At 71.5% G+C, this 20,881-nt stretch overlaps 5 protein-coding genes across 5 annotated transcripts in view; 3 read left to right on the forward strand and 2 right to left on the reverse strand.

Annotated features, from left to right (window-relative positions):
- The window catches only part of AURANDRAFT_61191 (hypothetical protein), a gene marked incomplete at both ends in the record, with an annotated part of 3,784 nt that extends 1,005 nt beyond the window's left edge, over positions 1-2,779 (forward strand). The window contains 2 exons of the mRNA XM_009034788.1: positions 50-292; positions 1,526-2,779. Coding sequence (XP_009033036.1) covers positions 50-292; positions 1,526-2,779 — 1,497 coding nt within the window. The remainder of the gene's footprint in view (positions 1-49; positions 293-1,525) is intronic.
- A 1,218-nt stretch (positions 2,780-3,997) lies between these two features.
- Positions 3,998-5,866, reverse strand: AURANDRAFT_20345 (hypothetical protein; the record flags this gene model as incomplete). The annotated part of the gene is made up of 1 exon (XM_009035155.1): positions 3,998-5,866. One exon carries the CDS (start codon positions 5,864-5,866, stop codon positions 3,998-4,000), a length of 1,869 nt encoding a protein of 622 aa, XP_009033403.1.
- A 305-nt stretch (positions 5,867-6,171) lies between these two features.
- On the forward strand, positions 6,172-6,513 carry AURANDRAFT_16558 (hypothetical protein; the record flags this gene model as incomplete). The annotated part of the gene is made up of 1 exon (XM_009034789.1): positions 6,172-6,513. A coding segment is annotated over one exon (342 nt), but the record flags the coding sequence as incomplete, so codon positions are not given.
- Positions 6,514-14,308: 7,795 nt separating this feature from the next.
- On the forward strand, positions 14,309-15,160 carry ABC11 (hypothetical protein; the record flags this gene model as incomplete). Its single annotated transcript, XM_009034790.1, has 1 exon — positions 14,309-15,160. A coding segment is annotated over one exon (852 nt), but the record flags the coding sequence as incomplete, so codon positions are not given.
- Positions 15,161-17,970: 2,810 nt separating this feature from the next.
- AURANDRAFT_2914 (hypothetical protein) lies at positions 17,971-18,738 on the reverse strand (the record flags this gene model as incomplete). The annotated part of the gene is made up of 1 exon (XM_009034576.1): positions 17,971-18,738. A coding segment is annotated over one exon (768 nt), but the record flags the coding sequence as incomplete, so codon positions are not given.
- Positions 18,739-20,881: the final 2,143 nt, after the last annotated feature.

Raw genomic sequence — 20,881 nt, forward strand, 5'->3', positions numbered from 1 at the left:
CCGCCGCGGCGCCGCGTCCGCGGCGCGCGCCGCCGCCGCCGCGTCCGAGGACCGCGAGGCGCGCCGCGCGTCGCGCCGCGGCCCGGCCGCCGCCGCCAACGGCCGGTCGCCCGCGCCCGTGGCGGCGACGGTCCTCCCCGCGTCGCCCGAGGGCGCGCCCGCGCCGGCCTTCATCCGCGCGCTCTTCGAGTCGGCCCGCGCGGGCGGCCTCGGCGAGCCCACCGTCATCCGCGTGAACCGCGACGACCTCGAGCAGGGCGGCATGCCCTTCCCCTTCCCCATCTCGATGATCGTCAGCCGCCACGCGGCGACGCCCCCGCCGGACGGCGACGCCGGCACCGGCGACGACGCCTAGCCGCCCGACGCAGACGCGACGCGCCGCCGCCGCCGCCGACGCCCCGACGCCCCTTCGCCACATCTCGCGCGCCCCCGAGGCCGACCCGAGCCCCTCGCTCGTTCGCCGACCGCCCACTCCCCGAGCCCAGCTGTATACTTCCCCCTTTTTAGAGCTCCGCCGGGACCCGTGCGCGCGCAGCGACCGTGCCGGAGGCGTCCGCAGGCGGGCAGCAAAAGCGAGAAGCTTATCCAGGGGGGTTCGTGGGGTACCTTGGCGAGCCGAGCCAGGTGGCGGCCGGAGGCCGCCCCCTAGCCGTCGCAGCGGAGGTTGGTCGTGAGGGTGGCGAGGGCGGCGCGGTCCGCGAGGCGGCGCGCGTCGTCTTCGAGTCGGTGGGAGAGGGCGCGGGCCTTGGACGTCCAGGTGCCGTCGACGAACTTGAGGCCGGAGATCAGGTAGCGCGCGCGGTACTTCGCGGCGGTGGTGCCCCACTCGCGGTGGAGCTCGTTGCTGAGCAGGGCTTTCGCCTGGTCGGGGCACGCGCAGCCCATGGAGATCCAACGCGACTCGGAGAGCGCGGTCGCGACGTCCGCGAGCAGGGACGAGACGTCCTTGGAGGCCTCGGAAAACTGGCCGAAGACGAGGCCGACGCAGCCGCCGAGGGAGCTCAGCGCGCGGAGCATCGGGCCGTCGGAGACGCCGTTGATCTCAACGTCGATCTGCTTCGCGTGCGCCTTGTATTCGTTGTCGACGTAGGACGCCCGCTTGTCCACGGGCGACGCGCCTCTCCGCGCGGACGCCGCGGTGGAGTAGTAGTTCGAGTCGGCGGCGGACCAGGCAAGCGTTTTCACGTCGAAGATGCGGCGGACCTTGTCGAGGGGCTCGACGGCGAGGTCCGGCGTCACGTTCTTGACGCGCCGTTCGACGTTGGAGAAGGGCACGAGCGCCGCGCGGTTGACGCCCGCGCCGTCGCCGGCGGTGGCGTCACGCGCGTCGCCGAGCATGACGGCCGCGTCGCGCTCCGAAGCCAGCCGCGGGCAGCAAAAGCGCGGGAGAGCACGATGGTGAAAACATCGTGCGCACCATCGATGCGCCGCGCCTGCGCATCGAGACGCGTCGACGACCGCTCCTAGCGCCGCAGCGATGCGGCGCGCGGCGCTCGCCGTCGTCGCGCTCCGCGCCGCCGCGCAGCCCTTCGCGCCGGAGCTGTCGCACCGCTACCTGCCGCGAACGCTCAACGCGAGCGCCGCGCGCCCCGCGGCCGACGCGGCGGCGCGCCTCGACGCGCTCGTGGCCGCCTCCGGCGGCCTCGGCTGCCGGTCGCCGCTCGCGGGCCACAGGCGGTCCGGCTTCGGGTCCTACCTCCGGATCCTCTGCCACGAGGCCGAGCTGTCGCTCCTGCGGGGCCGCGTGCCCGAGCCGCTGCTCCAGCACGAGCTCCTCGCCGCCGGCGGCGGCCGCGTCGAGAGCGGCGGCGCCGCCTGCGGCCGCCGCGAGCTGAGCGGCTGCGTCGTCGAGAGCCGCTTCGCGGCGGCGGCCGCCGGCAAGCCGCCGTGCGCGCCTCCGCGGCGCGGCCGCAAGCCGCCGAGCGAGCTCGGCCGCGCGGCGCGGGGCGCGCGGGCCGCCGTCGACGCCTGGCGGGCCTGGGCCGCGGCGCACGAGTTCTGGAGCAGCGCGGCGCTCTTCGCGGGGCTGCTCCGGCCCCGGCCCGCGCTCGCGCGCGCCGTCGCGGCCGCGCGCGCCGCGGCGGGCCTCGGCGGCGCGCCGCGGCCCTGGATCGGCGCCCACGTGCGCCGCGGCGACTCCTGCCGCGAGGGCGCCTACATGGGCCGCACGTGCAGCGACGGCGCGGCCTACGCGCGCGAGGCCTGCGGCCTCGGCGCGCGCTACGGCTTCGGCACGCTCGTCGTCGCCACGGACAGCGACGCGGCCCTCGCGGAGCTCCGGGCCGCGCTGCCGGCCTGCGGCTGGCCCGCGTCGGCGCCCGTCGTCGCGACGCCGGCCGCGGCGCGCGGGGGAAGGCAGGACGGCGACAAGGCGGACGCGCGCATCGAGGACCTCATGGCCGCGGGCGTCGTCGACGCGGCGGAGGAGTTCGCCGCCGTCCTCGTCGACGTGACCGTGCTGAGCGACTGCGACGCCTTCGTCGGCAAGTTCACGTCGAACCTGGACCGCCTCGCCTACGCGCTCCTCGTCTTCCGGCGCCAAACGCTCGCGCCCTACGCGAGCCTCGACACGGCCTGGAGCAAGGACACGCCCGCGCTCTACGACCCGGCGGTCCACGGCCCGCTCCAGGCGACCCTCGCCGCCGCGGAGCACAAGAGCCGGCTCCGCAACGCGACGCGGAAGAAGCTCCAGGTCGCCGACTGCGCGACGCCCCGGGCGACGCCGGGCTGGTCCGACGCGCCCCGGAGCCGGTGGTGGTGCCCCGCTACTACTTCTTAGATCCCGCCTTCGTCTTGCGGAGCCGCTGGTAGCGGTCGTGCATGGCGCGGACGAGGAGGGCCTGCATCTCGAGGAGCGCGGCTTTGGCGGCATTCGGCTTGTCATTCTCGTAGGTTTCCAACTCAGCTTCTTCAAGAAGATCGCCTCCCATGGCCTCGTCGAATCTCTCCAGGTATCGATTGTAAAGCTGGGCGTCGATATCGCCTAGCGACGATGTCAAAGAATCCATCGCCGTCTTGCCGTTGAACGACGCGAAAGGGTCCGCGCCAGCTTTGAGGAGTAGTTCCAGCATCTTTGCATCAGCTCCGGTATGGAAGTCATTGTTTTTGCACAAAAGTTCGAGGGGGCTCGGATGCCCGAAGTTCGGATCGGCCCCGAGTTCCAGGTAAGCCCGCGCCATGCCAAAATTGCGCTGTCGCATGCAGATTCCGAGAGCTGAGTATGTCCTCAGAGGGCTCAACACGTTCAGCCTCATGCCTTGCTGCACGAGTTCGCGCACGAATGGCCGACACGGGACATCGTCACGAAAAGCGAAGGAGACGGCGACGGGGTCCATATACTCGGACTGGAGGTTGGGATCAAAGGTAGCATCGACGAACGGACGGATACTGTCAACAGGAAGGCCCCACTCAAGACCAATCCGAACCGCCGCGTTGATCGGCAGCGCCGAGAGGACGCGAAGCGCGGCGTTTTGGACCTTCTGCCTCGCCGGCTCCGGGGATTCCGTCATCTTCTGATAGATCCCGTCGAAGTAGAAGTCCTCGAGCTCTGGTAACAATCCGGCCTGGACTGCCCGCGCGAGGGACCGCAGACTTCCGACGAGCTGATCGGTGACGAGGTCACTTTCGGTCGGGGTAATTTGCACATCTCGCCACATTCGCACGCTGCTGCATGCGATCGCCAAGAATCTAGCGCAGTCGTCGCCTCGGCACTGCACATCAAGGCGCTGGAGGCCCTTGAGCCGCCGCACGAAGAGGTGAGGGTTGCGCAGGACGCTTCGTGATCCGCGCGCACGAGATGAGCGGAACTGCGTCGTAGAAGGCGTGACAGACAGCGCTAGATTTCAGTGACCGACGGAGCTCCAAGTATTCCAGAACTCGCGCCGTCAGCGCCGGGGTGGAAAACACGCTTGAATAGGCCGACCCGCGGCTCATCGTCTCCGGGCGCTTCGACCTCGGCAACAACCACTTCACGATCCTTAGGTTGCCCTTCCCCGCATCAGTGGTGGAAGAGGCGGAGGCCCGTCATGGCCATCATCATGCCGTAGCCCTTGGCGGCGTCGATGACCTGGGCGTCCTGGACGGAGCCGCCGGCCTGGGCGATGTACTTGACGCCGAACTTGGCCGCGACGTCGATGTTGTCCGGGAAGGGGAAGAAGGCGTCGGAGGAGAGGGAGACGCCGTCGAGGGTCTTCAGGATCGCCGCCTTCTGCGCGGGCGTGAGCTCCGGCGGCGCGGCGCCGGACGCGAAGAGCGCGTCGAACGCGCCCTTCTCCTGCGGCGACTGGCCGTCGAGGCCGCCCTCGATGTACTTGACGCGCGCGTTGACGCGCTGCTGGCGCTTGAGGCCCGGCGCCAGCGGCAGGTCCAGGAGCGCGTCGGACTGGCGCAGGTACCAGGTCGTGACCTTCTTCGCCGCGAGTTTCACGCAGTCGACGCGCGACTGCTGGCCCGCGCCGACGCCGACGACGCCGCCGCCCTTGGCGAAGACGATGGAGTTGGACTGCGTGTACTTGCAGGCGATGGAGGCGAGCACGAGGTCGCGCTGGGCGTCCGCGGGCATGGCGCCGCCGGAGACGGAGTCCGTCGCGACGTCCGCGAGCGTCACGGCGCGGTCGTTGCGCTTCTGCGAGAAGCCGACGCCGTAGACCTCGCGGTACTCCATGGCCGGCGCGACGTAGGCCGGGTCGACCTCGACGCAGACGAACTTGCCGCCCTTCTTGGCGCTGAGGATGGCCAGCGCGTCGTCGTCGAAGCCCGGCGCGATGACGCCGTCGGACACCTCCTTCTTGAGCACCTCCGCCGTCTTGACGTCGACGACGTCGCTCAGCGCCACGAAGTCGCCGAAGCTGCAGAGCGGGTCCGCCTGGCGCGCGCGCACGTAGGCCGTGGCCAGCGGCGTGAGCTCGGCCGCCGCGTCGACCTCGTACGCGCGGCGCTCCACGGCCGTGAGCGGCACGCCGAGGCCCGCGCCCGCGGGCGACACGTGCTTGAAGGACGCCGCCGCCGGCAGGTCCAGGGCCTCGCGGCACTCGCGCACGAGCTGGTACGCGTTGAACGCGTCGAGCATGTTGATGTAGCCCGGCGCGCCCGACCGCACCGTGAAGGGCAGCGAGCCGCCCAGGGGCTTGTAGAGCGCCGCGGGCTTCTGGTGCGGGTTGCAGCCGTACTTGAGCGGCCGCGCCAGGGAGTAGCCCCGCGTCGCGACGGGCGCGGGGCCGTCCGCCTCGTCCGAAACCTGCCCCGCGAACCACGACGCGATCATGCCGTCGTACGCGGCCGAGTGACCGAAGGCCGCGGCGGCGAAGCGCTTGCGCAGCACATACGGCGTCGCGCCGCCCGAGGCGTCCATGGCCTCGGTCAACGCGCCGTACTGGTCCGGCGACGTCGCGATGGCGACGTAGGCGTGGTTCTTCGCCGACGACCGCAACATCGACGGCCCGCCGATGTCGACGTTCTCGACGCAGGTCGCGAAGTCCGAGCCCTTGGCGACCGTGGCCTCGAAGGCGTACAAGTTGAGCACGACGAGGTCGATGCCCTTGATGCCCGCCTCGGCGATGCTCGCCTCGTGCTCCGCGTTGCCGCGGACGTACATGATGCCGCCGTGGACCTTGGGGTGCAGCGTCTTCACGCGGCCGCCGAGCATCTCGGGGAAACCCGTGTAGTCCGCCACGTCCGTGACGGGGATGCCCGCGCCCCGGAGCGCCGCCGCCGTGCCGCCCGTAGACAGGAGCTCGACGCCGTGGCTCTGGAGCTTGAGGCCGAGCTCCACGAGGCCCGTCTTGTCGCTCACGCTGAGCAGCGCGCGACGGATCTTGATCACATCGAGGCTGTCGCCGCCGATCTTCGAGATCACGTGTGCAGACATGAGATCGCTTCCTGGCCCGCGAACACCGTCGCGTTCGCGGAGCAGCAAGAGGACTTGACAACGAGGCTGGCGCCAATGAGCAGTCGTGGCTCGATCGGCGAGGTCTGGTGGAGGTTTCAAATGCATTCGCCAACGAGTGTAATTGCTGCTCGAGATTTGCGGGCCGGCGTCTGGCTGCGCCCGGAATTGCGTCTGTGAGGCTGCCCACCCGCAACCCAACGAGTGTCTTTGCCCACGGTTGACGTCCAAGAGCCCCGGCGGCTGACTGCGCCCGGAATTGCGTCTGTGGGGCTGCCCACGCACAGCAAGCGACCATGCCGGCCCCGTCGACGCGCATGTGCCACATCTGCGGCCGCCAGTTCGGCAAGAATTCCATCGACATCCACATCCCGCAGTGCCTGAAGAAATATGAGGCGGCCCAGGCCCAGTTGCCGCCGCACGAGCGCAAGCCCGCGCCCGCGGCGCCGCAGCTGCTCGGCGCCGGCGCCAGCGACCGGGCCTACAACGACGCGGCCTACGAGGCCCTGGAAGCGAACATGGCCGAGTGCGAGTTCTGCGGGCGGACGTTCGCGCCGGACCGCCTCGCGATCCACAACCGGTCGTGCACGGCCGCGAACCCGGCGAAGCGGCGGCCGTCGTCGCGCACGGGCGTCGCGAGTCCGCCGGAGCCCCGGGTCGAGCCGACGCGGCCCGCGCAGCGGTCGCCCCCGCGGAAGCCACCGGCCAGGGCCGGCCGCGACGTGTCGCCGGAGGCGTCGGAGCCGCCGCCGCCGACGGAGCCGCCGCCGCCCGACTCGGCGCGGAGGGATGGGCGCGTCGACGCGGCGCGCGACGACGCACAAATCGACGCCCTCGAGGCGCGCGCGGAGAAGCTCGAGGGCATCGTCGTCGCCGCGCTCAAGGAGCTCCGGGGGCTCCGCGCGGACCTCGCGGCGTTGCGATAGTATCACTCACGCCGGGGCAACACGCGCGCGAGGGCGCCGCGCGCGCGCCGCGCGAGGCCGTCGCGCGCGCGCCGGAGCCAGCCGCGCGGGGCCGCGGCGCGCCGCCAGCTCCGGTACGCGCGCGCCGACGCCGCGTCCGTGCCCGTCCAGCCCGGCGCGCGGACCATGGCGTCCAGGTTGTGGTCGTACTCGTCGCCGTCGGAGACGACCGCAACCTCGCCGACGGGCCGGCTGATCGGCAAATAGGGCGCCGCTTCGGCGACGGCGGCCGCCGGCCAGTCCGCGTAGAGGTCCTTCGCGAGGTGCACGTGGAGGCCCTCGGTCCGCGCCCGGAACTCGCGCGAGTAGTCGGAGAAGCGGGGCATGAACCACATGGTGATCACCGTGCGCCGCTCCGTGGAGTTGTTCGCGTGGGCCGCGTGGAGCACGCGCGCGTCGCCGACGACGACGTCGCCGACGTCGACCGCCACGTCGACCTCGCCCTCCCAGGTCTGGTGCGCGGGCTGCGCGGCCCAGTCCTCGGCGCCGCGCACGTCCTCGGAGTGGGCCGCGTCGAGGAGGCCGTGGAGCGCGTGCGGCCGGCGGTGGCTGCCGGGGATCGCGCGGAGGCACCCGTTGGCGCGGCTCGTGTTCGTGAGGTAGAACCTACCACATGCGTCGGTAACGATTTTTCATCGTTTTCCCAGTCAAAATCTCTCGAAAATCGTCAGATGCAGGACGCTGGGGTAGAACATGGCGAAGAGCTGGACCGGCGCCTCGCCGTAGGCGTTCGCCTCGTCCCAGTACCAGGCGTCCTGGTGCCAGCCGAGGCTCGGCGACGACGGCGGCTTCGAGATGACGTAGCCGCTGAGCCAGCGCGCGTCGCCGAGGCCGGCGGCGGCGAGCGCGTCGAGCGTCGGCGCGTGCGTGATCAGCGGCAGGAACGCCGACGACTTGGTCACGGGGATCAAGCTGCCGGTAAAGGCGTCCCTTTGCAGGTGCTGCGTCGCGTCGCTGTCGATGAGGGCGTTCGATGCGTCCGCGATGTCCGCGAGGAGCGCGCGGTCGACAACCTGGCGGAGCACGGTCACGCCGTCGCGCAGGAGCTCCTCCTCGTGGAGCGACGGCGACGCCGAGCAGCAGCGCGCGACGAGGAGCAGCCCGAGCGTTATCAAAGAGGGCAGCCCAGGTCGGGCCATCATTGCTCCGGCGATCAAGAACCAGGTCAAGAACGTCGTCACCTCGAAAACGGCGCCACGCGTGCGCCCGACGTTAAGCCCGACGCTGAGCGCGCGCCGACCAGCGGGAGAAGCGGATCAATGACTTTACTGGTCCCGCCCGACGGCGGGGCACGCGATCAGCTGGAGGTAGCCCAGGGCCGCGGGCGCGGCGCTCGCGTGGCTCGACGCGCGCTCGACCGCGGCGACGGCGTCGCCGGGCACCGCGGTCGCGGCCGCGGCCGCGTCCGCGCGCAGCTTCGCGACGACGGCGGCCGCGTGCTCCGCGGGCGCCCGGAGCACGTCGAGGCAGCGCGCGGCGACGCGCTCGTAGAGGCGCAGCGTCGCGGTCTCGTTGAGGACGAGCGCCGCGGACGCCGCGGCCCGCGCGGGCCACCGCGCGGCGTCGGCGCCCGGCGGCGGCGGCGGCGGCGCGCCGCGCAGCGCCGCGACGGGGTCGCCCAGGGCGTAGCCCCGGAGCTCCGCGGCGACGAGCGCGGCGAGCGACGAGAGCGCGTCGACCTCGAGGGGCAGGCGCCGCGCCCAGAGCGCCCGCTCCTCCTCTTCGTCGTCGTCGTCGTCGTCGTCGTCGTCGGGGAAGTCGTCGTCGCCGTCGTCGTCCTCCTTGTCGAGGAAGTCGTCGTCGCCCTCGCTGAATTCGTCGTCGTCCGGCGGCGGCGCCGCGGAGGACGCGGCGCGCATGGCGTCGAGGCACGCCGCGAAGGGCCGCAGCACGTCGGCCTTGGCGCCGATGCGCAGGTCCACGGGCTTGGCCGCGCGGCCGTCGCGCGCGGCCGGCAGCGCCAGCGGCCTAAGGTCGTTCGACGACCCGTCGGGCTCGAAGTTGGCGACCATCGCGAAGCCGAACTGGCTCAGCAGCTGCGCGTTGCCCTTGGCGCCGTAGGTGTCGTGGACCTCGGCGCCCGCCGCGAGGGATCGCGTCGCCGTCCACACCGCGCAGTCGCCGTCGACGCCGTAGCGCGTCTCGCGGTCGCGGCTGTGGTTCAGCATGTCCGCGAGCGGCGCGAGCGCGTCGACGCCCTCGGCGAGCGAGAAGCTCCGCGTCGCGACGATCGTCGCCGCCCAGGCGTAGGCGTCAAACGTGGGCCAGGCCCGGTCGACGTCGCACCGCGCGACCGCGTCGTAGTCGCGGCGGAGCGCGCCCTTGTCGATACGCTTCCGGAGCGGCGACCCCCCGAGGAGCGCGTCGAGCTCGGCGTCGGACCAGGTCCGCGGGACGTCCGGGAGGTCGTCCGCGTTCGGGAGCGTCGCGTAGTACGGCGCGCGCGGCGACGATTCGTCGGAGGCGTCGGCCGCGAGGAAGAACGCGAGCGCGACGTCGTCGACGGACGCCGAGAGTTGCCCGCCCGTTTCGCGCGCCGCGAGATGGTCGGCGATTTCGCGCGCCGCGCGGCCGACCGCGTGCCGCTCCACGTCCTCGTGGAGGACGCAGCAGGCGAGCGGGATCTTCAAGACGACCTGATCCTTCGCGAGGCCTTCCTCGGCGTTCACGACGACGCCTCGCACGCCGTCGCTGGAAACGGCGACCCCGCTCACTTCACCGCCGCAGGCTTCGACCCAGGCGACGCACTTCTCCCAGGGCGTTCGTTCGAGCGGTCGCTTCATCGGCCGCACTTAGAGCGTCGCGCCCAAGTAGCGTGCGTCGCCGTCGGCGCGTCGAGGCGCCTCCGCAGACGCTCGCGCCCCGTGGAGGTTTTGCGCGTGCTTGGTCTGGCTGACCCCCCGGCGCCGTACGCGCGCCGACACCGCGACAACCCGGCGCGAGCCACGCGCCGATCTGCGCGAAAAGCCCCGCGAGCCGCGCGACACCTTCACACAAGCCGCGAGGTCGCCGAGGCCGCGCCCATGGAGACCGAGGCGGCGCCCAAATCCACCGTCGTCCCCGACGAGGCGACCATCGCGAAGACGACGGTGGAGGTGCTCACGAGCGACGCCGAGATCGTCGCGGCCTACGACGCGGGAACGCTCACCGTGCGCGTGCTCGAGACGACCGTCGCGGGCCACCTCAGCGTTACGGACGCGGCGCAGGCGGAGGCGAAAATTCTGCCGACCGTGAAAGCGACGTTCATGGACTACATGGCGGAGCACGATCCGCTTACTCATGGTTTGCGAACAGCGTGCTCTTTGGGAAACTTGAATGAGATCCGGCGAATACTCGACGGCGGGTGTGACATCAATGAGCTGGACTCGCAGCGTTTTATGACGCCGTTGTTTGTCGCTTGCAAGAATGGCCAGGTCGAGGCCGCTCGGCTTCTCCTTGACCGAGGCGCCGACGTAGAACTGGGCGGACAGCACCAACAGACGCCTCTCCTTGCCGCATGTGATGCAGGACATTATGGCGTGGTATGCCTCCTGATCTTCGTGGGCCGAGCGAACATCAACAGCGTGACCGCCACAGGGTTGACGCCGCTGTTGATCGCAAGCATTAGAGGTCACTTGTCCACGGTCAAACTACTTATTGACCGCGGCGCTGACGTGAATTGGAGCCGAGATGGTATCACCGCACTGCTCATGGCTTGCCACTGCGGTCACACCGACGTTGTTCGGCTGCTGATCGATCGCGGCGGCGCAGACATCAACCTCGCTGCACCCGATGGACGGACTCCCTTTTTCGTGGCTTGTCAAACAGGTCTCTACGATATCGTCGAACTACTGATGCACAAAGGAGCCATTACGGACAAACTCCATAACGGCGTGCTGCCGCTGGAAGTCGCCATAAGCGAGGGCCACGACGCGATTGCCGAGCTACTTAGGCCCGGCATCATGAAAGCTGTGGAGGCTTTGAAGACCGCAAAGGGCCCCCTTTCCACAGCGCTCTCTGCGGAGCACCTTGCGATATTGGCACCGATTACAGCAAATTTTAAACGGGCCAAGTTGACGGGGGAAGCGCCCCGCCCCGTAAAACGCGAGAAATCCTCCAAAGAGGCTGGCTTTCAAAAAGCCGCTAATCGTAGTTAGACAAGTACCATCGCAGCTCGTCGAGGCCGACGAGGTCCGCGTCGTCGAGGTCGTCGTCGAGATCATCGTCCTCGTCGAAGTCGTCGTCGTCGTAGTCCAGCGCGTCCTCGTCGTCGTCGTCGTCGTCGTCGTCGAGCTCCACCTCGAGTTCCTCGACGTCGACGTCGACCCCGTCGGCCTCGTCCAATTCCACGGACGCGAGAAAGTACTCGCCGGGTTTCTGCGCGAAGGAGAGGCGCCCGGCCGTCGACGACGACGGCGCCAGGTCCGCGCAGTAGAACGCCGTCTGCCCCCAGTGCGTGTCCGGCGCGCCCGGCGCCGTCGACAGGCGCGCGCCGCAGGCGAAGTCGACGTCGAAGTAGCCCAGGAAGGCGGAGATCGTCGCCGGGTTCACGCCCTCGAAGGCGAAGGACGCGTCGCCGAAACCCTCCGCGGCCGCCGCCGCGTCGTTCTCCAGGTCGATCGTGAAGACGTCCTGGGACTCACCGAGGAGGTGGCGCGCGTCCGCGTGGACCAGGTCCGGCGCGCGCCAGCCGCGGGTCAGCGTCTCCGCGGCGAAGGCGTCGCGCAGGCACGAGAAGTCGACGTCCGTGGACTCGCGCTCCATCGCGCGCCAGTCCGCCAGCCGCTCGAGGTGGCGGCGCAATCGCCGATCCCGCGCGAGGTCGAGGCGCGCGGGCGCGAAGCGCATGGTCGCACGGCAGGGCATCATGCGCCCGCCGGGCTTCAGCAGCCGGTCGCGCGCGCCGAGCACCGACGGCAGCATCGACTCGCCGAGCAGGAACGAGCCCATCCACTCGGAGATGATGACGTCGAAGGAACCGTCCAAATTCTTCACGTCGTCCTCCACGACCTCCACGACGTCGCCGACGCCGTTCGCGGCCGCGACGTCGCGCGCCTTCGCCGCCATGCCGGACCGCTCGACGGCGACGACGCGCGTCGCGCCCGCCTTCGCGCACAGCACGCTCAGCACGCCGGAGCCCGCGCCCACGTCCAGGACGACGCCGCCCTTGATTTTAGGCTCGCTGGCGATGGCAACACGATACGCGTCCATGCGCGCCTCGTCCTCGAGCATGCCCAGTTGCATCGCCAAGTTCGCATAGTTGTCGCGGCCCAGCTGGTCCGCGACGTAGTCCGCCGTCGACGGCGCGACGGTGCGTTTGCTCAGGCTCTTGCAGCGCGCCGCCGCCGGCGCCCACGCGGTTGCGCAGCCGAGCAGCAATGCGCAGAGCATCGACGATGCCATCGTCCCTCTCCGTTCAATGAGAGCTTCAACCAGGTTCAACCACCGGCGCACGAACGGAGGTGGTTAGGCGCGCGAAGGCGGCTCAGGGCGCCGCGCTGACCTTGAGGGCTTCCTTCGCCGCGACGGCGGCGGCTCGTCGCGGCGCGCGCTTCGGCGGCGGCGCCGCGGGCTCGAGCTTGCGCTTCCGGCTCGCGGGCTTGTACTGCTTGGGCGGCGGCGGCGGCGCCTCCTTTTTTTTGTGGCTCTTGGGCTTCTTGGCGGCGCCCGGCGCGGCCGCCGGCTTGCGCGCGGCGGGCTTCTTCGTCGGCGGCGACGTGAGCGCGACGGCGGCGGCGGCGACGCCGTCGGCGGCACCTTGGACCCCGGCGCGAGGCGCGGGCACTTGATGGAGAGGCGCTGGTCGCGCTGGCGGAGGAGCGCGTCGCCGCGCTTCTCCGCGGCGCCGGAGCGGCGGTCGACGCGGCGCGCCATCATGTAGCTCGGCTCGCCGTGGTTCGTCCGCAGCGAGTCGCGGTGCTCGTCGCCCCAGGCCCAGTGGCGGTAGGCCTGCCAGGGCTTGACGGCCGGCGCCTCCCTGGCGTCGTCGCCGGAATCCGTCGCCGGCGCCGCCGCCGCGCCGTCGTTGTCGATGTAGCGCGCGATGGCCCCGACGCGGAGGAAGCCGTGGCGCTCGTAGAAGGTCGCGGCGCCGGGCGTCGCGCAGACGACGCAGAAGTCGTAGGCGTCGTCGCGCGCGAGCTCCTCGAGGACGACGGACACGAGCCAGTCGCCGCAGCCGAGCGCCGCGAGGAGCGAGATCTCGGCGACGCGCGGCCAGACGATGCCCGTGGACCGCCAGTCGCCGGACCGCGCGCAGCGCTCGAGGCCCTCGGCGAGGGGCTCGAGGGGCGCCGCCGGCTCCGGGGACCGCGGCTCCGCGCCCGCCGACGGCGGCGCGGCGAGCGACGGCCGGTCCTTGCAGCTCCGCGGGTGCTGCGTGCTCTGGGGCCGCGGGCTCGGCAGGGGCGTCCGCTGGGGCCGCCCGACGCCGTGGTCGAGCTTGCGGCCCGTGCCCACGAGGCCCTTGAGGCCCGACGCGTGGTGCTGCGAATCCCACGCGAAGTGCGGCGTCCACGTCGTGAACGTCGTGTGCGTGATGAACCCCTGGAGCCAGCCCTTGTCGCGCTGGCGCACGACGAGGCCCTTGAGCGGGTCGTCGAGGTCGAGGCGGTCCGCGATGTAGGCCTCGTAGAGCGGCGCGCCCGCGGACGCGGCGGCCGACCGCGCGCGCGCGCCGCGCGCGAGCAGCTTGAGCGCGCGCCGCTTCACGGCCTCGTCGCAGAGGCCCTTCATCTCCGGCGCGATGGCGAGCCAGCGCGCCCGGGACGCCGGGGCCTCCACGAGGGACGCGCCCAGGGGCGGGCTCCGCTCGCAGTTGGGCACCTCCGTGAACCCGTAGGGCAGCGGCTGCGCCGACGCGGCCCGCCGGGGCATCTCCGGCGCGCTGAAATAGTTCCCGATCGTCCCGACGGGCTACCAGCCGGGCGCTACCAGCCGGGTGGGTGGTCCCGGGACTGGCGGGGGCGTGGCGAGCGACGCTGCGGCTGGAGCGCGCGCGACGATCGATGAGTCGGGCGGAGAGTGACGCGCGTGTTGAACACAAAGTTGATGAGGGTTAGGATTAGGGCGAAACCGCAGAGGGGGCAACATTCTGCTCAACCCATGGTTTCCTCGAAACCACGACACCTGTACCACCAGCCCGACGGCCCCGCACGGACCCTTTCGGACGCCGCCCCGACCCCGCCCGCCGCCCGCGCGTACCCCCAACGGCCGCGACAGAAGAGCTGCGTATCTGCTGCAAGTAGGAAGGAGCTGCCCCGTCGAGCTGTCTTGGGCATGCTAACATTTGGGCCGCGGACCACCGCCTCGTAGAGCGATGTCCGCCGTGGAATCGACGCCGACGGCGGCGGAGGCGCTGCCCGACCCGGAGTATGGGACGTTCTCCGCGGCTGCGGCGGAGCCGACCCCGCCCGGGGCGGCCCCCGAGAGCCCCCAGGGCCTGACGGACCCGACGTCGCCCGCCGCGTCCGTGCGGGCCATGAAGAAGAAGCACGGCTACGAGCGGCAGAAGCGCGCGTCCTTCGCGGGCCTCACGACGAAGTCGAGCAAGCTCCTGCGCACGGCGCCCGTGGAGCACAAGGAGAACGCGCCCCCCTTGCTCGTCTGGCACCGGCTGAACCTGAGCTACGGCCCGTCCGCGCCCGTCATCGTCAACTGCAGCGGCGCCGTGGACCGGGGCAACTTCGTGGCGGTCCTGGGCCCGAGCGGCTCGGGCAAGACGTCGCTCATCGACCTCCTCTCGTCGCGGAAGACGACGGGCTACTTCACGGGCGTCCTCCGGCTCGATGGCCTGCCGTTCACGCAGTCGCGCGTGCGCCACAGCAGCGCCTACATCCCGACGATCCAGGCCTTCCCCGCGCTCCTCACGGTGCTCGAGACGCTCACCTTCGTCGCGCGGCTCCGGTGCCCGCGGTCCGTGTCCGACGCCGAGGTCGCGGAGAACTCGACGGATCTCCTCGACGAGTTCGGCCTCGCGTCCAAGGCTTCGGAGTACGTCGGCGGCACGCTCGCGAGCGGCCAGGTCGTCAAGGGCCTGAGCGACGGGCAGAAGCGCCGCCTGGCCATCGCGCGCGGCGTCATCTCGCGGCCGTCCGTCGTCTTCGCCGACGAGCCGACGCGGGGTCTGGACGCGGGCGCGACGCTGAGCGTCATGAAGCTCCTGGGCGACCTCGCGCGGACGGCGAACATCGGCGTGCTCTGCACGATCCACCAGCCCCACCAGACCATCTGGAAGATGTTCGACCGGGTCTACTTCCTCTCCGCGGGCTACGTCATGTACGACGGCCCGGCGGCCGACGCCGTGCCGTGGTTCGGCGGTTTGGGGTATTTCGGGGAGCAGCAGCTCGGCTCGGCGTCGCCGTCGGAGGTGTGCATCGACCTCATGTCCATCGACTTCTTCAAGCCCGCGCACCTCTACGGCGAGAACACGATGCGCGACATCACGGACGTCGCGGCCGCGTCGTGGCAGTTCACCAAAACCAAGCTCGAGTTCTACGACGACGTGCTCATGCGCTGCAACATGGCCGCCAAGGACGAGGAGACGCTCCAGCTCATCATCTTCGACGCCGCGTCCTTCTCCACGGAGATCCGCGAGCTCTTCGTCCGCGCGTTCAAGCTCCGGCGCCGCGACCCGACGGGCCAGCTGCTGCGCTTCGCGCTGATGCTCGCGGTGAGCCTGGGCGCGGCCTGGGCCCTCGGGCCGACGCGGGACGTGGACTACGGCGAGATGAACCTGACGACGGCGCACCGGACCATGCACAACAACCAGGGCATCCTGTTCTTCTATATTTGCGCGGCGGCGCTGTCGATGTTCGTGCCGCTCCGGTCCGTCGCGTACGACCACGCGCACTTCGTCCACGAGTCCGACGAGGGTTTGTACAGCGTCGCGGCCTACTACCTGACGAACACGATCGTCGAGATGGGCTCGTCGGCGATCACGGCCGCGCCGTGCGCGTTCGCGTACGCGACCTTGGCGGGGCTCCGCGACGTGCCGCTGACGACGGCGCTGCTCTGCGGCGTCGCGCTGCTCTACACGCAGATCCTGATCTTCTCCGTGGCCATCACGCCGTCGGCGGACCACGCCTACATCGTCGCCACGGGCATCTTCATTCTAGGCTTCGTGTCTTCCGGCTACCCCGTCGCCGTCGAGTCCATGAACCAGTACTACAAGTGGGTGCGCCACTACTCGACGCTGAAGCCGCCCTTCGACGCCTTCGTGCGCATCCAGTTCGGCTCGTCGGCCATCCAGGACCGCACGAAGGACCCGGGCTGGCACAACTACCACCAGGGCAACGTCGGCACGGACATCTCCATCATGCTCGTCACCTGGCTCTTCTTCTCCGTGACGTCCTTCTTCTGCATGCGCTTCCTCTATAAGCACGAGCACTAGAAAAGACAACGGGAACCCTAGGCGCGGTCGTCGTCGTCGTCCTCCTCCTCGTCGAAGCTGCCCGGGCTGCCCGGCGGCGTGTCGCTCGACCGCGCGCCGGGCGCGACGGTGGCGAGGGGCATGATGTTGCGGCCGGCCATGGCGCCGGCGGACGCGCCGTCGCCGGGGTGGTGGCGCGGGCCGTCGGCGCCGTGCGCGCTGTCGGGCTCGGACTCGAACATGTCCGAGTTCGCGCGGAGCCGGGGCTGGGCCGTCGCCGTGTCGACGCTCAGGTGCTTCGCCCGCTCGTTGCCGCTGGGCCCGGCGGCGTAGCAGTCCGCGTCGCTGAGGTCGGCGCCGCGCCGGAGCTCGTCGAGGGAGTTGGACGAGTCCGCGCCGCGCGAGAGCGCGCCGGGCGCGGACCCGGGGACCGACGGCGGCGACGGGCTCCGCGGCGGCGTGGTCGCGCCGCCGCCGAAGCGGAGCAGGGGCTCGTCGGGCTCCGTCGCGTCGCCGTCGTTCTTCAGCTCCGTGTCGCTGTGCGCCGCCGCGGAGTGGAACTTGCCGATCGTCTCCTTCTTGAAGCGGCGCCGGTCCGCGCCGGCCATCGACGCGAGGCGCCGGCGCCGCTCGGCCATCTCCGAGCGCCGCGCGGCGGCGCCCGCGCGGCCCTGGGAGCCCCGGGGCCGCAGCCGGCCGCCGTCGTCGCTGTACTGGACCTCGCCGTCGGACGTCCCGAGGTCGCGGCGCTGGCCCCTCGAGCCGCGGCGCGGCCCCGCGACGGCGCGCGCGTACTCCGCGCGGTGCACGTAGATGCAGCGCACGGACTCCGTGGCGACGTGGGCGCTGAAGTCGGGCACGAACGAGCCCTCGGCCGCCGTGAGCGCGTCGGCCCCGAGCACGGACCACGGCCCCGCCTCGGCGCGGAAGCCGTCCTTGCCCGCGAGCACGGAGAGCTTGCCGTTGAGCACGAGCGTCGCGAAGGCCGCGGCCTCGCCCCGCACGTAGATCTTGTCCTCGTCCTTGATGACGTCCGCGTGCGCGTTCTTCGTGCGGCGCCGGAGCTCGACGACGCGGCTCCGGCGCACGAGCGCGGACATCTCGTCGTGGTTCAGCAGGCGGCTCCCGTCGTCCTCGTTCGCGGGCGAGTTCAGCTGGCGCACGTTCGTCATGAAGTGGGCCGTCACGGCCTGCACCTCCTCGAGGCTCAGCCGCTCGTCGACGAACTCCGCGTCGAGGCGCCGGAGCTTCGTGAAGTCGAAGTCGCCGCGGCCCGCGACCTTGATGTGGTTGTCGACGTCGACGAAGACGTCCGTCTCGTCGATGATCTCGTCCCCGATGATCTCCTCGACGATGTCCTCGAGCGTGACGATGCCCACGAACTGCTCCGGGTCGCCCGCGGGCGGCGCGGCGTCGGGCGGCGAGTCCGCGAGCTCGACGCCGCCGTCGAAGTCGCCGCACTCGACCTTCTCCGCCCCAAAGTAGCCCCCGGGCATGGACGGCCGGCGCACCATCTTGTTCAGCGAGTCGATGAAGCCGCCCGACCGCGGCGTCGGCGTCGCCGACCGCGAGCTGTCCGGCGTTCCTTCGCCGCCGTGGGCCTCGGCCGCGTCGGGCCCGCCGCCGCTCTTCGGCAACAGCCGGTCCGGCGTCGACGCGCCGTCGTCGCCGTCCCGGCCCGTCGGCGTGCCGTAGGACGGGCGCCGCGCCGCGTCCGCCTTCGCCGGCGCGTCGCCGCCCGACGTCGTCCGCGTCCGCCGCGGCGCGTCGCCGCGGCGCACGAGCGCGAGGTGGCCGTGGCCCCGCTTGAAGATGCGCAGGACGTCGTCCAACGTGTTCGTCTCGTCGACGACCTGGAGCCCGCGGCTGAAGATGGACAGGAGGCTCGCGAGCGGCGTCTCGTCCTCCGGGTCGACGAAGATCAGATCCTTGACGAAGAGCAGGCCCACGATGTGCTGGCGCTCGCCCCGGAACACGGGCACGCGCGAGAAGCCCTGCTCGAAGATCTCGCGCACGACTTTGAAGCTCAGCGTCGTCGACTCGGGCAGCATGAAGACGTCCTCCAACGGCGTCATGACCTCGTGCACCGACTTCTCCTTCATCTCGAGCGCGCCGCGCATGACGTTGCCCGACTCGTCGTCCAGGATGCCCTGGCGCAGGTGGACCTTCATGTACTGGAGCATCTCGCGCTTCGTGTGCACCGTGCCCACGTCCTCGCCCAGGAGCGCGTCGAGCGCCCACGCGAGCGGGAACGCGATGGGGCTCATGAGCACCATGAAGAGCTTGACGACGGGGAGCGTCGACGCGCCGATGTAGAGCGCGTGGCGGCTGCAGAGCGCCTGGGGCAGAATCTCCCCGAAGACGACGATGAGCGCCGTCGACATGAGGAAGCCGACGATCGAGCTCGCGACGGCCGCGAGCGTGATCGACAGCAGCGCGTTCACGGCGACGTTGCCCAGGAGCAGCGTGCACAGGAGCCGGTTCCCGTTCTGGCGCACGGGGAAGATGAGCTTCGCGTACTCGCGGTCCGTCGCCGACCCGCCGTTCTTGACCTAAGAGCGGGGAAGCGGGCTCGCGCGCCGGCGGGCCGCGCGCGCGGCGCGCGCCGGGCGCCGGGCGACGCGCGATGTCCAGGCCGTTCTTGTCGAGGCCCAGGAGCCCGAGCGTGAGGCCGCTGAAGAGCGCCGACAGGGACACGAGGACGGCGATGAAGAACCAGAGGAAGAAGGCGTCGAAGCCCTTGTTGCCCGAGTCGATCTCGAAGGACATGCCGTCGTCGCCGCCATCGTCGTCGTCGCCGCCCAGGCGCCGCGACCCGCGCAGGTAGAGGCTCGTGCCGACGTAGACCGCCGGCCCCAGGAGCATGCTTTCCGAGGCTGTGGCGCCAGGCCTCGATTTAGTGGAGCTTCTCGCCTCCAAGAGCCGACGAAGCAGTGCCTGCAGTTGGCCCTCGGGCACGCCCGCGGACCGCGAGGCACCCCTAGATGAGCTTAAAGCCCGGCACCCCTAGATGAGCTTAAAGCCCGACTCGACCTCGTTCCAGCCCTTGGTCCGGAAGATCTTGTCCGTCGCGGACGGCTTCCGGAACGCGGCCGGGAGGCGGCGGTCGTCGTAGGCCGTGCCCTTCCACGTCTCCGTGTCGAAGCGCGTGAGCGTCTGGTGCGCGAAGAGCCGGAGCTTCGTCACGGACGCCGGCGGCAGGTGGCCGCCGAGGGCGTCGAGGACGCGCTTCGCCGCGGCGACGTCCGGCCGCGCGCGGAGGCCGAAGTCGAACGGCGACGCCGCGGCGTCGTTGAGCGACGTGCAGGCGAGGATCGTCGCCTTGGCGATGGCCGGCGCCATGAGCGCGTCGTCGAGGGCCCAGTCGAAGACGTCGAGGCACGCGCGCGCGGCCGCGGGGTGCTGCGCGGCCGACAGCGCGCGCGCCACGACCGCGTACGACACGGCGTCGGGCCGCGGCAGGCCCGGCGTCTCGCCCCGGCGCATGGCCTCCAGCAAGTCCCGCGCGTCGCCGAGCCGCCCGCCCCGCGCGAGCGCGTCGACGTAGGTGTTCGCCGCGATCGCGTCGACGGCGAGCGCCGGGTCCCGCCGGAGGCGCCGCCACGCGTCGGCCGCGCCGTCGAGGTCGCCGCGCCGCGCGCGCGCGCGCATGGCGATGGTCCACGTCGCGGCGTCGGGTGTGGGCAGCCAGGTGCCCGCGACGCCGCAGCCGTCGAGGAGCGCCTCGGCGCGCGCCGAGCCGTCGCGGCCGTCGGCCGACGGCGCGTCCCACGTCGCGGCCGTCTCGTCGCCCGCCGTCGCGTATAAGGCGGCGAGGATCGTGTTCAGCGTCGCCGGCGTCCAGCCCACGGACCCGCGCATGTCCCGCGCGAGCGCGAGCGCCTTGCGGAGCCGGGCCTCGCCCGGCCCGCCGTCCGCGGGCTTGCCCAGGAGCGCGGCGAGGGCCACGTTGTAGGTCACGGCCGTCGGCGCGACGCCGTCGAACTCCATGGAGGACCAGATTCGTGCTATGCCGTCCTCCGTGTCGCCGGAGACGCGGAGCAGCTCCGCGTAGGTCACCGCGGACCGCGGGACCTGGCGGTCGCGCATGCTCCGGAACACCTTGGCCGCGCCGACGCGGTCGCCGCGGTTCGCGAACTCGCCGAGCACGGCCGTGTAGGCCACGGTGGCCGACTGGCGGTACTCGACGGCGCCCTCGTCGACGGCGGCCGCGGCGTCGCCCGCGGGGAAGAACGGGCACGCGACGGGATGCGGGAAGAGCGCGGGCAATAGGCGAGCGGCGGTCTCCGGCTTGTAGTGGCCCAACGCGTGCGCGAGCGTCGCGTTCGTCACGGCCGTCGCCGCGACGCCGGCGCGCCGCATGCGGCGCGCCAGCGTCAGGCACTCGCGCGGCGCCTCGTGGCAGAGGCCCTTGAGCGCCGCGTTGTAGGCCCGCGCGCCCGGCGCGACGCCGAAGTCGCGCTCCATGCGGCCCAGGAGCCGCGTCGCCCGCGCGGCGTCGCCGCAGCGCGCTAAAGCGTCGACGGCGGCGTTGAGCAGGATGCGGTCGTAGCAGCGCCGGTACTCGACGAGCGACACGAGGTCGCGGATCCGCGCGACGCACCTCGCGACGACCGCCGGGTCCCGCGCGCGCTCGCCCTCGCGCCCGAAGCCCTTGATGAGGATGCAGTAGCTCAGCGCCGT

This window comes from Aureococcus anophagefferens (assembly GCF_000186865.1).
Source record: "Aureococcus anophagefferens unplaced genomic scaffold AURANscaffold_2, whole genome shotgun sequence".
Classification (NCBI taxonomy): Eukaryota; class Pelagophyceae; order Pelagomonadales; family Pelagomonadaceae; genus Aureococcus; species Aureococcus anophagefferens.